Source organism: Pinus tabuliformis, chromosome 1_2, assembly GCF_031772625.1.
Source record: "Pinus tabuliformis cultivar Carrire ecotype Pingquan chromosome 1_2, CPIR1, whole genome shotgun sequence".
In the NCBI taxonomy this organism is placed as follows: Eukaryota; Viridiplantae; Streptophyta; class Pinopsida; order Pinales; family Pinaceae; genus Pinus; species Pinus tabuliformis.
The window spans coordinates 1121406268-1121420780 of record NC_142298.1 but is presented as its reverse complement, the minus strand read 5'-3'; the positions used below and the strand labels follow the sequence as shown (position 1 = coordinate 1121420780).

At 39.7% G+C, this 14513-nt stretch overlaps 1 protein-coding gene across 2 annotated transcripts; it reads right to left on the bottom strand.

The window, feature by feature from the left end:
- Positions 1 to 3974: 3974 nt before the first annotated feature.
- On the bottom strand, positions 3975 to 5800 carry LOC149210079 (antimicrobial ginkbilobin-2-like protein). Of its 2 annotated transcripts, none has more exons than XM_089396604.1 (3): positions 4838 to 5800; positions 4357 to 4491; positions 3975 to 4247 (listed from the first exon to the last, which is right to left on the bottom strand). In XM_089396604.1, exons 1-2 carry the CDS (start codon positions 5583 to 5585, stop codon positions 4406 to 4408), a joined length of 834 nt encoding a protein of 277 aa, XP_089252730.1. In that variant the 5' UTR covers positions 5586 to 5800; the 3' UTR covers positions 3975 to 4247; positions 4357 to 4405. The 2 variants fall into 2 exon arrangements, with proteins under 2 accessions (XP_089252730.1, XP_089252731.1); XM_089396605.1 differs by having other exon boundaries at positions 3975 to 4243.
- Positions 5801 to 14513: the final 8713 nt, after the last annotated feature.

The following is a 14513-nucleotide window of genomic DNA, read 5'->3' as shown; positions in this document are numbered from 1 at the left end:
AAAGCAAATTGAATCAGTTAAGGCTAGAAAATCTCTCGATTTATGGAAAGCAAGGGTAAGAGGTGAGGATTTCCTTAACTTAGAAAATTTGATGAAGTTGGGGGATATGTATCTCTTACTATTCTAACTGTCTATTGTTGGATTTTGGAGACTAAAAAACAATTTCCTATAAGAATTTTTAGTGCAATATTTTATGCAATTGCAAATTTGTTACATTGAGTATCTTTGTGATCATCTCTGCTACCATTTGGATCTTTCCTACTTCACTACATGCAGTAATTCTAGTCAAAACTGTGACTACAAAACTTGCTCATTATTTTTTGGTAAAAAGGGGATGAGACTCAATGAGCGTGTTGATGGAAGCCCACTAGATCCCTTTGTTGCAATTTTTTTCCTTAAATGTCTTGCTCTACAAACTCTTGTAAGGGTAAATATCCTTCGAACTTATGCAAGATTTTCTTGAGTATTAGTAATATAATATATGATTAATTTGTATGAAACACATTCCTAACACTCTTATTTTTTGTGCATGCCATATATTGAACACTATTGTGTTTATATTTTAAACCTCTCTTGGATTTCACTTGATAAGGAACTAGTTGTTGGTTACATATATAGATGGTTCTAGTCCTTATTGACTAACACACTTTGTTGTAGTAGTGTATACATTTCCTAAAGTTTGAGATTTCTTCAGAAGTTCTTATTTATTGGAAAAAAAAAATCTTTATATTAATCTCCACAAATTAGAAAGTGGTTAATGGAACTAGAGATTCTGGACATGGTAAATACGCCCATAGGTGTGCACCTAATAGTTCCATTCGAAAATGCAATAAAAGTTAAAATTGGTGATATGAAATGATTTGCAATGAAAAGAGGTCAATAATTGCATTTGTCATTTTTTTGATTCCCCACAAATCCTCTCTTTGTATGTGCTAATTCTAAATAATGCAAGCACATCCATGAACATCATGTTGGAAGCATATGTGCATATGCATGTATATATCGCACAATTATAGTTAGCAACAAAAATAGACTATGTTCTTTAGCTATTATACTAAGACATGATATCTACAAATGCTCATATTTCCATCTCATCAACAAACATACTAAATACAAAAAACAAAGGAATGTACAACCTATCTATCTTTTTAGGTCAATGACCTTGATTAACGAATACATAAATACCTTGCCTATAAATATTCCTTTTATTTATATAATTATATTTCCCTTCAAGGATGGTGATGGTGATATTTATCTAATCATGTTTTATCCTCCAATTTGTTGGCTCCTAATACCTGCAATCTTAGCCAATGAGCCTCAGAGTTATAGTTTAAAATAAAAGAAGAGAGGTGAAGGGGGTATATGATAAAATTAGAACTACAAAATTATATACTTTTAGCTAGTCACATAATTGCAGTATGCAAAGTGTATTTAGAATTATAACAAATAATAACATTCCTTTTGGGCACCAAGTTGTAAGAACAAAGTAGGCATCACTGCCTTGAATTTTTTCTCCATGATAGGGAATTGGACCTGGCACCATAAATAAAGCAAACAAGCCCTTTATAGAATTTGGAAACAATTCTCATTCATGAATGTTGGAGAATAGCCTGAAGAGAAGCATGAACACAGCATAACTCATAATTCATTCGACAACTAATTGTTGTTATTACAAAATACATTAAACAAAAGGTGATCCATCAAATATAATTAAATCTGGTGGCTTAAGAGTTGTCACAATATCCATAATTCTTCTTTTCACTTAGGAATAAGGTACTTGGATTATGTTGCTTGGTAACAACTTAGCATTTATAGATTAGCTTCATCACTATCTACTAGAAGGTTATTACATCATTTTCATTAGATAAACACAATAGATTGAGGCATGACATTACAGTTCTCTCAAACTAAATTGATGGGTTAAGAATCACTATATAGTGCCAACTACCAAGACCCTAAAAAACCCAAAACTATGAAGGATATCCTTTCATGGTCATGTAAAATATATGGTATCAATTAGGTAGCCTCATACCCAATTGAAATTAATTTTCCTTGTTACTTTATGTTAGTGGAAACACCAAAATTTCTCCTTTATGGGTTCACAGAGAAAAAATGGAGTTTAATGTTATGGGCATGTGGTTTCTATATTTGTTGTCAAACTCAATGGATATTGGAAATTTATTACCAATATTTGATAATTATTTCTTGCAGAATGACAATTAAGAAATTGAATGGTTAACTTGGCCATGGTATGGGTGCATTTGTTTCTCAACCATAATTAATTGATGTTATAGCAAATCATATTATTACATTTGTTGCATGTGATAAATACCACACATGTGCACTTGTTGAGATCGATAACTTTACACATGGGGTGATGGTAGCCACCATGTTCATCTCAAGGGGCATGGGATCAATGTTTGTTGTGGGGTTCCCAGAAATTACTCTCGTTGTTATAGGATTTCAAAATCAACTACATTTCTTATGGAATGTGGCATCACTACTACAGAATATAGGTAGATAAGAAATTTATTTAAGACAAAATTATTGTTTCTTTAAATGGTGCTAGCTCAATGGAAGAACAATTTCCTTATAAGTAGGAGGGTGGTAGTTCGATTCCGCTGTGCCCTAATAGAAATTAATCAATGATATTGTAGTTTATTTAAATATAATATTTTATTGTCTCTAGAGAGATAATAGCTAGGATTAAAGACGCATTGTCTGAATAAAGACAATATGTCTTTAATCCAAACTATTTTCTATAGAGAGACAAAAATGAAATTGCCCCCTAAGAGAAAATAATGATTGTGTTACATATTGCTTTTATAGAGATAATTTTTTAAGACAATGAGTTGAAGCACTCACTTAAAGATAATATTTAGGACAATACATAAAGAATAAAATCCTAATAAGGGATTTTCAAACTGGTTGTGTGAAATTTAGAAGAGTTTCAAAAACCATTTTTCGGGAAATTTGGGAAGTTGTTATCCAAAAAGAGACCACAAGGCAAATAGGGAAAATTGAAAGTTATGCATGGAACCATGTAGAAATCTCTTGGTGTTGATTGAAAGGTGAAATTTTACAAGAGCCACAAAGGCTTATACATTTTTCAAACTTGTATGTGTGGAATTTGAACGAGTCCCAAAAGCCATTTGGGGAAACATGGGAAGTTGTTAACTAACAAGAGACCAAAAGGTAAATGGGGAAAAATGAAAATTAAGGAGGGAATGATCCCAATATCTCTCAATGTTGATCAAAATGTTAAAGCTTACAACTGTCCCAAAGGTTTATGTGATGCTTAGTGCGTCAAATTTCAAGGTAAAACTTACAAATGGTGGAGCAATAGCTAATTTTTTATGGAAAAGATTAATGTTTGCAAATGCCTAGTAGGTATTGCAATAGCTTTAGATGATAAGTTCATAGTAGAAGATCTACAATGCACTAAAGGTGTTCGGGAGAGTTTATAGTAGCTTTAGATGATTAGTTCATAGAAGAAGATCTAAAGATGCACGAAAATTTTTAAAGTTTGTAAATGAGAATTTCTATTTTTGTGAACACCTTTCAAGATTGATCAAAAGTTTAAAGTTGGGAAAATATTTGATATATCTTTTTGACGTGAATATTAAAGAACATTTGCATAGTCTTAGAAATTACAGTGAACTTCACTCTTTTGGAGATGGAGAAAGAGAAACAAATATTACCCATAACTTAAATTTTAGATATAAAAATATAGATATTATAATAATTTAAATTTTATTAATTAAAAATTAACTTAGAAATTACAATAGAAAAATATTATAAAAATGAAAATAATCTGATAAAATAAAAATTTATTAATAGATTAAAAAAATACTAATAATATAAAATTGGAAAAATACTGTGAAATAAAAAAATATATAAATTAGAAAAATATTGTGAAATGAAAAAATACAAATGGGTTAAAATTATGGGAACATAGAAATATGTGAAGTAAATATTACAGGAACCTAAAATGACATTTTAACATAAAGTATAATGTCTTACATTTTAAATATACAAATCATTAGAATTAAAGTGGGGGAGAAGGTCCGAATAAAGTGGCGAAAATACTAATTGATATCATGACTTTTGCCTACAAGCTTTGAAAATTCTACACACCGTTTCTGTGCTATATTTATTTGACAAACCACACTAATAAACATATATCAAATCATTCTAAACCAACCAACGTTGACGTGGATAAGGAGAGCCTGCATTGTTCCATCTGCCTACATACATAAAAACCAAAAGTCAAACATTAGTGGTATTATTTTTTGTCAAAAATAAAAGGATGAGCCAGCAAGGCAAACATAAAGAGACGTGCACATGTATAGTTACCTCCATATTGACACGGACTATGATTCAAACCACAGTAGCAGAGCCATTTTCACATTAACAGCGCCAGCAAAACAGTAAGCAGAAGCACAGCTCTCCCAACCCCCAATTTCATCGGTAATTTTCCTGATTGATTAGCTGTAAAACAAAATGTATTTATTATTAATGAATAATATATTCCTTTACCAATAGAAATAATTGGCACTGTAAGGATTATTCAGAGTGAGAAATTCAGGACTATCAATAATTCTGGAGTACCCAAATTCTTGAACTTCACCATTATAATTAGGATTTTCAAAAAATTCTATCAAATATAGTAATTTCCATTATTTTCCAAGCTTATGGCTACTACGGCGAAACTAAGTACCCGTTACTCTGATAAAAACGGCATAAATGAAGAGAAATGCAAAAAGAAATATTACTGAAAAGTGATTGGTTTGATAAAAATGGCAGAAATGAAAGGAAAGCAAAAAAGGAATATTACCTGAAAGCGATTGATTAGATAGCAGGACATAGCAGCTCTCCATATAAATTGCGGAATAATCATATGGATAAGTTTGAAGCTGTTTCGTTGCATTGGCCAAGCAGTTAGAGCAATTGGAGGTGGATATAACTCTGTAGCACTCAGCGAGAGCGTAGATCTTATGACCTGAAGAGTCAACACTCCCTCCTTCCGCGAATCTCTTTATTGATGTAGAAGCTTCAATGGACAGATTGGAAACAAGATTTATAAAAGCCATTTCTTGCCCCTTCATGAATTGATTAGCAACAAAAGCCAAATTACGTGTCCCTGTAGCAATGAAGCTGCTGTCGTTCCGGTAGTACAATTCGCACATAGGCAACCACGTTCGACATTCAACTTCGTTTCCGCACAATATAGTAGCATTATTCCTTATATTTTGACAGCAATCGGAACATTCCTTTTGCGATGCGTCTCCCCTGCACTGGAGAAGCCCATAAACTTTGTTGGGAGATTCGCCATACGAAGAAACATTTACCCCTGTCGAAGGCGTGTTCTGAACAAGATCATCCAAAACGTTGTTCAAATTTGTCGCAAATTGGTCGCCATACGTGTACGTCCGGTTGTCGCCAAACGAAGCAAAGGTTGCGTACGGGACCTGTGCCTTGCACTGCGCTATCAAAAGGGCGAATAGTAGAATCAGAAGATATAAATTACAAGAAGAAATGGAGTGCCTTAAACTCCCATTCTGCCATTGGATTAATGTACTCATATTGGCAAATACAACAGCTGATACCCTCTGTCTCAGGGTTCAATCGCAAGCAAGAGTATGTAAGTCCAAGCACGCTAATACCCTCTATGGATATCTCTCAGGAACTGCAGGAGTGAGTGTGGACGTTCAACAATCAAAACTATATAATCCCTTCAAAATCGTGGTCAATTTTGCTTGGGCGGCTCACAATTCTTGAATATGCAAAAGCCAAGTGAAGAAGCTCACGTTTAACAATGCGTTCCCAGGCGTATGATAGTGAAGTCTGTTGCCGTGACTCTCACGACTCATGGAATATGCAAAGTCATATGGCTGTTTGCACAGCTCAACACAGAGCTGCGATTATTTAAATTGCTATCTAATCGCTACATTGATACGTGTGAGCTGTGTTTATTGATACGTGTGAGCTGTGTTGATACGTGTGAGCTGTGTTTATTTAAATTGCTATGTAATCGCTACATTGATACGTGTGAGCGTGTGAGCTGTGTTTATTTTAGAATAAGGTTTTCACAAATTTAATTAGGCATTGTCTGATAAGGACTCGAAGTTTGATATCTGTAACAGGGATTTCTAAAAACTCTCACACAGAGATATAATGTGAGGATAAGGCATATGAGGGAGAGTTTGGCACGGAAGTGGAGGTCTCATCTCTTTCCACGCCCCAATGCAAATGTGTCATCTCTGCTTTGAATGCCAATTTTACTGATTTTTTTTTTTTAACATCAACTATATTAAATAACCATCATGAAATTTTTTGTACCTTTCAGGTAAGATTAGTAAGAATGGTATAAACCTTCATTTATGTAAACATGATATTAATTTATGTAAATATGATATTAATTAATTAGATGGTTGATATAAACATTGGTTCATGATATTAATTAATGTAACAAGAACAAAATCTAATTGGATAGCAATTCTAAATTGTCAACAGATTAAGTCCATAATTGATATAATTAATTTTTGATTATCTCATAATAACAATTTAAGTTACAAAGATAAAAAGATATCACTGCTTTTATAACATATCAATAGTGATGAATCAAATTTATCTATTAACAAAGTTTATAATTATTTTTCTATTTTAATTTTTTTTACATTATTAAAATGAAATAATTAAAATTTAAAGTAATAATAATACAGAAATAATTTAACACACAAATAAATATAAATAATTTCAAATTAACACAAAAATTACAATTCCCTTGTTGAAATGATCTTGTTGTTTTCTTTTACTATAATATATATATAAATAAAATGAACAATGGGGTGGTGAGGAAGCTAGACTTGCATGACACAAGTATAGGCAATGAGAAAACCGAAAACCAAATACTAATTTTAATATTATAATAATTAAAAGATAATATAATACTTACTTTAATATTATAATGTTTAAAAAATAATATTATGTAATTAAAATATAATATTTCTTTATTATAATATTATTTTAGTTTTAATATAATATAATTTTATAATATTTAATTGAAGAACATCATAGCATTATATTAAAGACATTGTTTTTTTCTCGTTAAAACTATACTATTCTATTATATACAAGAACAGGAAAAACATTTACAGTCACTGAGTCATTTTGCCAAAGGCCACATATGGCACTTTGGACTTAAAGTTATCAGATAGAGCAGCCCACGCAGGGGCTTTAAACCACAGAAGTGCTGCCAGTTCATAATTACCAACCCACGCAGGGGCTTAAAAAAACCTTCATCAAGATCCCACGTAGGGGCATAAAAAAAAACCTTCATCAAGATCTCTTTCGAACCAAACAAACATAGCAAGAACATACATTAGGCCAACATAACAAACACAAAAAATCAAAGAAGGACCTGAACAGTGCCTGAGCGAGTGATGCTGAGCGAATGGACGACTAATCGTCCGGCTTCTCCTCGACAATCCTGCACCAGCCATATTCTTCCATTTCCTCTGCCGTAGGGAAAGAATCCATGTCGTTCTTGTCCCCCGTGGGTGAAAACGCTGCCTGAGTCTGAGGTGGGTTGGCGACATGCTCTGGAGCAGCCTCTGGCGTCTCCTCGACGTCCTTTGAGCTCCCGGCCTGGTGCATCCCCTTGCTGGGGTGTTCCTCGCCATCATCCTGAGGTTCTTCAAGGAAGAGGACCGAGACGTGGGCATTGATACGGGATTTTTCCTGGGAGCTGCTGAAGGAGAAGATGGCAGTACCAAAAGCAGGCAGAGGTGCCGAGTCAGAATCTGGGCTTCTGGAGTCCATGAATTGGCTTGATTGGAGGGGGTTGGCTTCAGCAATTCGATGGCAAAGGCATCGACAGCAGTGGGATTGGGGATTTTCAGTTGAAGGACGAGAAGACCCACCTCGGCCAGAGCCTCGACGGCTGAGCAGGCGCTGTCGAGGCCTGACCATCTTTGCAAAAGTACCAGGGGGATAGAACAAAGCAGAATAGGAGGAATTGAAACGCCACCCAACCAACCTTTCAAACTTGATACAACGTTCAACTGACAGAGGGATGGCGAGAGCTGTTGCTCCGTAAACCATAGACCAGGCAGGAGCCTGAACACCAAACACCAGATTCTGAGCGTGAACCAGCACATTACAATCCACCCCATCACCTTTCTTAAACTCTTCATCGCCTCCTCGAACCCTGAACGCCATAACTGCTCGCTGCAGTCGCACCTGAACCCCGGACAGAGCATTGAATTGCCGTCCATGAGAACCCACACATATATTCCTTGGCGGCGTTTCGCATTGAATGCCTGTCTTAGGCTTGAGGCAGCACATGGCTTCCATGTGGCTCCTCACTTCCATCCGTCGTGTCACCCGCATCCGGGGAAGCAGCATCGCTTTGGACCAGCCTAGCGTATTCCTGAGCCTGGACATTATTTGGTATTATAGTCGTGTTTCCTGTGAGGAGAGTATTCTCATTTTCTACTCCTATGTTGGCTAGGAGGTCTGCAACCTTGTTGCCTTCCCTTTTTGTGTGATTGAAGGAAATGGCCCTGTTGCTGCGGAGAGCTTGTTCGATGACCTCTAGTCTGGCTTTGAGCCTCCAGCTGGCGGCGATTGTTTTTTCTTGAGAGCCATTCTGAAGGCGCTTGGCCATGTTTATGAGAATCTGAGAGTCTCCTTCCACGATCAGGGGTTGAAGGTTGAGATTCCAAGCGAGAAGGAGCCCTTGCCAGAGTCCCTCAAGCTCAGCTGAGTTGTTGGTGTCCCAACCCATGTTTCCAAAGTATATTTGCATGGGAGTGCCTTCATGATTCCTCAGAATTCCTCCAAAACCAGCCATTCCGGGGTTGCCTTTGGAGGCACCATCGAAATTGAGCTTATAAGAATGCTTAGGGGGAGCGGTCCAAGTGCCTTTGATTATGATGCTACTTTTGGAGGGGCCGATCTTGTGTAGTTCCATAGATAGATGCAGTTGCCAGTTGCTTAGAATGCCTTTCTCATTGTCTAGAGAGGGAAGATCCTCCTGGGTCCAGGAGCGGAGCAGCAGCGTTTCTTTGAGGTTCCCACAGAGCCTGTTCCATATGTCTTCGATCGATGAGCGCTGGATCTTGAATATGCGTTTGTTCCTTTCCTTCTAGATGCTCCATAAGATGAGCCCTCGGATCATGTTCCACAAACAGTTGAGAAGCTCGCTTTTATAAGGATTCTGCGGCCAGTGTCTTAAAGAATTAGTTATGTCATTCTCAGTTCTGCATCTTTTTTGACATCTAAAGCTCGCCTTTTCCCATAGCTGATTGGCTAGGGGGCAGGTGTTCAGGAGGTGTTGGAGTGTTTCCTCATTTTGATTGCAGTTAAGACAAATGGATGGACCATGGAAGTTTCTTCTCCTTAGTTTGTCCCAGGTGAGGATTCTTTTGTGGCTTACCAACCATAGGAAGTAAGAGACTTTGGGCCAGGATCTGATACCCCATATTTTGCTCCAGATTGGATCAAATGGGGTAGTGATGTTGCATACGATCTTGTAGGCCTCTGAAGTAGTAAAGGCACCCTTTGGTCGGTATCCCCATCTTAGGATGTCATTGCCTTCGTCGTGTCTAATGCTTCTTTTTCGTAGCTCCTTCTCCAACTCCTCAATATCCCGTAGGTTTGTGATGTTGATTAGCTGATTACCCTGTTTCCATTTCCTAAATCCGTGCTCCGTTTCCTGCACCCAAAAGTGTCGGATCTTTTCTTGCTGCTGCTCCAGCCTAACGAGTTCCGGGGGTGGATGGAGAACGTGGGTGAGCTTTGGCATCTGGCTCCATGCATCTGTCCAGAATCTCGCAGTTTTGCCATCCCTGACTTCCCAAAAACTGTGCTGCTGAATTAACTGGAAGTGCTGTTTGGCCGCATTCCATATTAGCGAACCTTTTTCAGTGGGGGTGAACCTGATGAGCTCTTCCTGAGGTCTGTTATTGGCATATTTAGCTGTCCAGATTTTTACCCAAGGTTTTTCTGGGTTAGTGATCCAATGCCACCATATTTTAGCGCTCATAATGGAGTTGCTGTGCTCCGGGTCTCTCAGCCCAATACCCCCTTTGTCTTTGGGCAAGCAGACTGTGGGCCATTTGACTAGAGCCCATTTACGGTTAGTTGCCGAGCTGCCCCATAGGAAGCTACGCTGAAGATTCCTGATTCTTTTTAATACCCATTTGGGCGCTGCAAGGATTGAGAAAAGATAAAGGGGCATTGCCTGAAGGACAGACTTAATGAGCACTACCCGACTGGCCAGATTAAGAGATCTGTGCGTCCAAAGGTTAAGACGGGATTCAAGCTTCTCAATGAGGGTTCGCCAGGAGGAGTGCTTTATGGCTGAGGCAGTGAGGGGGGCTCCGAGGTATTTGGAGGGGAGGGAGGCTGTGGGAAAGCCAAGGATTCGAGCAACCGCAGTCTTAACAGGAGGAGGCGTGTGAAAGAAAAAAATCTGCGATTTGGAACAATTGAAGTTGGTGCCTGAAGCTTCAGAGAAATCGTTGAGCAGGGATTTGAAGCAGGAGGCTTCCTGGACAGAGGGATAGCCAAATAGCATGGTGTCATCAACAAATTGCTGATGAGAGGTAGCAGGGGTGTTGTGAACAGAGAGGCCTTTGAGTTGGTGAGAATGGAGGGCATGTTTAATGTGGCGGCCAAGTCCTTCTGCCATTAGAACAAAGAGGAAGGGGGATAGGGGGTCCCCTTGCCTGATTCCTCTAGATGGATTGAAGGGGCGGGAGGGGATCCCATTCACAAGGATGGATAATTGAGTGGAAGTAATTAGACTCATGATCCAATGAATCCACATAGAGCAGAAACCAAAAGCCTTTAGCATTTGTTGAATGTAAGTCCAGCTGAGTTTATCAAAAGCCTTAGAGAGATCCAGCTTAAGAAGCATACCTGCTTGTTTTGATTGTTTGAGGGAGTGTATTATCTCGTGCGTGAGGAGAATGTCGTCCATGATCTGTCTCCCTTCCACGTACCCCGACTGTTCCGGAGATATGAGCAGAGGCAACAGGGGCTTTAACCGGTTAGCGACAACTTTGGAAATTACTTTGTAAATGACATTACAAAGAGCAATCGGCCTGTATTTGTCGGGAGTGATTGAATCCTCCTCTTTGGGGATGAGGGCAATGAAGGTGGAGTTGAGAGAGGGTAGCAACCAATGGAGAGCTCTTGACTCTTCAACAATTTGCCAGACTTCCTGTTTTATCATCTCCCAGAAAGTGTGAAAGAACGTGGTGGTGAATCCGTCCGGTCCAGGGGCTTTTCCTTCCTTAAGCTGGGACATTGCCTCGTCCACCTCCTGAGGCTGAATTGGGCGGAGGAGAAGCTCATTATGTTCCTCCGTAATGAGCCTTGGCACATTGTTGGTAATTCTTTCAATTTCCTGTTGCCTGTCTCCCTCAGGCTCTTGAAGGACCTGATTGAAGTGATTGAGAAATTCCTCCTCAATTTCCTCATGCTTTTCTACTTTTACCCCCCCTTGCTTTTGAATGAACGGTATGCTGTTGTGCATTCTTCTTTGAATAGTGGTTCTGTGGAAGAATTTAGTGTTTCGCTCGCCTTCCTTCAACCATCTGATTCTGGATTTTTGCTTCCAATAAACTTCTTCCTGCTTCTGCCTTTCCTCAAGTTGTCTGTGGATGCGTCGTTCCTGTTCCAAATTCACTTCCGTGTGTCCCTCTGTGGTTACCTTTTGTTGGAGGTCCGTCAATTCCTGGTTTAGATCTTGTTGCGCTTTAAAGATATCTCCAAAGGTCTCCCTGTTCTAGCGCTTTAGGTGATTTTTTAGAAACCTGAGCTTCTGTTGGAACTTATACATCTTAGACCCTTCTGGTGGGATAAAGGAAGTCCATGTAGTTTTGACAAAGTCTTTAAATGTGGGGTGCGAGAGCCAGAACTCTTCGAAGCGGAAGGGTCTCATGGTCAGGTCACCTGGTCTTTGCCATTGAAGGGCAATCGGCCAATGGTCTGAACCGGTATGCAGAAGAATTGCAGCTGAAATATCTCCTCCGAGGTGAACCGTGTTATCTGATATGAGGAAGCGATCCAGTTTGGATGCGATTTGATGCTTTCCTGCTCTGCGATTGCTCCATGTAAAAGTGCCATTACAAAAAGGCATATCTATGAGGCAGGTGTTTTGAATGAAGTCCTTGAAATGGGCATTTTCTTGTTCCAATCTATTCCTCCCCCCGATCTTCTCCTCTAGCTTGGTAATCATGTTAAAATCCCCTCCGATAATCCAGAGTGGGTGCCTCCTGTTGTTGTTCAAAGCTTCTATGGTGTCCAGAAGCGCAGTTTTGCTTCCTGTATCCTGCGGGAAATATACATTTGATAGGTTTCCATGAATGTTCATGCCTAAAATGTGGAAGGCTGCCTGGATGAGATGATGAGAAGCGTGGAAATCTGAGAGATTTAACGCTTGAGTGTTCCATGCAATAGCAAGCCCTCCTGAAGCTCCAGAGGCATCTACCGCTACCGAACGACATCCTGGTCAGGCTTTGGAGAGTATGCTACCTAGAGTGGAGCCATTACATTTGGTTTCCTGGAAAAAGCATAGTTGCGGCTTTTCCATTTTAATCATGTTTTTTAACATTCTGAGTTTCCCTGGGCTATTGAGCCCTCTTAGGTTCCATGATACAAGCTTCATGGTTCAACTATTAGCAGAGGGTTTATAGTACTTTGTCAATTTAGCATACCTGCCTGAGTCTACCAGGATTTTCCCAATCTCGATCGTTCTGTGTAGATCCGTTCTTCTTCCTCTCTTTTTGGTATCTTTTGGGGGGAGGTTTCCATCCCAATGGCTTCCTGGCTGTATACCTAGTTGCTGCTGTTGATAAGCTCTCGAAATGACCACTTCCAGCTTGCTGAGTTGGATTTCGGGTATACTGTCATATGCTTTCTTTTTGCATGCTAGTTCTAGTTCCAGAATGTCTAGGCCGTTCAGATCTATGTTTTCTGGTTCTTCTTCCATCTGTTGCACTTGACTGCTTCCTTCCATATTAATCTCTAAGCTTGAAGGGGGGTCTAGCTTTCCATCGACTTCCATATCCTTGTATTTCTCTGCCGTTTCTTTCAGTCCTCCTGAGGGGTTATCTGTGATGATTATGGGGGTTTGGCGTTTGGAGGGGGGGGGGGGAGGGGAGGAGGAAGAGGGAGGGGTAGGGTTAGACTCAGTGGTCGGGGGAAGTTCATCAGAGGATTGAGCGAGGATTTAGAAACTGTTCTTAGTAGCTGGGCCATGGGTGTTGTTTTGTTGGGGCTTATTCCCATTTGAGGGTTTCTTGTGCACTCGCCTTCGGCTAGGGGCTTTGGTGAAGCCGTCCTGGGTTGGGGATTCAGAGGGGTCAAGAGTAATGGCTTTGGTATTCAGGGGACAGTCTCGGAATAGATGCCCAAGAGCATGGCATTTCCTGCAACGAAAGGGTACATGCTCATAGTCCAGAGGTTGAATCCACTCCTCGTCACGGTGAGAGAGACTTACCGATTCTGGCAGGGCTTCGTTCAGGCGCATGAAGACGCAGATGCGAGCATAGGAAGTGTATCTACGCATTTTGGTTTCTTCTGCAGCCCTGATGTACTCCCCCAGTCCATTTCCTATATCTTTGAGAATGTCCTCGTCCCAATATTCATCTGGAAGTCCATACATTCTGATCCAGACTGGCGCCCAGGTGAGATCTTCCTTATCCGGATTGAATCTTGGTATCCACTCCCTCAAATACAGGCCCGCTGAGTTGAAGAAGTAGGGCCCTGTTCCCAGAATTCTGTGTTTGTCCTCAAGACAGTAAAAAATTGTTGTGAAAAAGCCTTTCGGCCCTAGCTGCAGAGTAACATCTCCTTTGGGCTTCCATTTCGCTGCAATCCATCCGTATAAGGCTCTTTCTGTCGGCCAGAACCCTATAAACTTCCCAATAAGGGCATGATCCCTCATGAATTCGATTCGCTTGTCAATCTTGTGTCCAGGTAGCTCTATTCGTGGCCGTTCTTTAGCTATTGGTTTGCATGTTGTCGAGGAGACCTTCGGGATTTCCTCTGGGTTTTCCTCTCTGTCTTGAGTGACGCTGGCTTTGTCCTTCCGACCTCCTGTCTTCTTGTTTTCATGCTGATGCCTGTTCTCTTTGTTCAGTATCTCCCTGTCGACCGATCCAAAGAGGAACGCCTGCTCAGGACCGTGCTGCGATGGGGAGGGCTCTGACGCCCTCCCCTGAGGAGATTCCATTGAGCTACTCTAGTACCCTGCTACGCTGCCACTCAACAGTTGATTTGGTCCAGTCTGTGAATAGATCCAGTGCTGTACCGCCTGTGCCGTCGACACTTTCCTCAGAACCCTAATCGCTGCAGAGCTCCAGACCTCTGTTTCTTCGTCAAAACCTTCTTATTAAAGACATTGTTATAATATTATATTATAATATTTAATTTAAGAATATTATAGTATTATATTAAATATATTATTATAATATTGTAATTTTTTAAATTTAAAT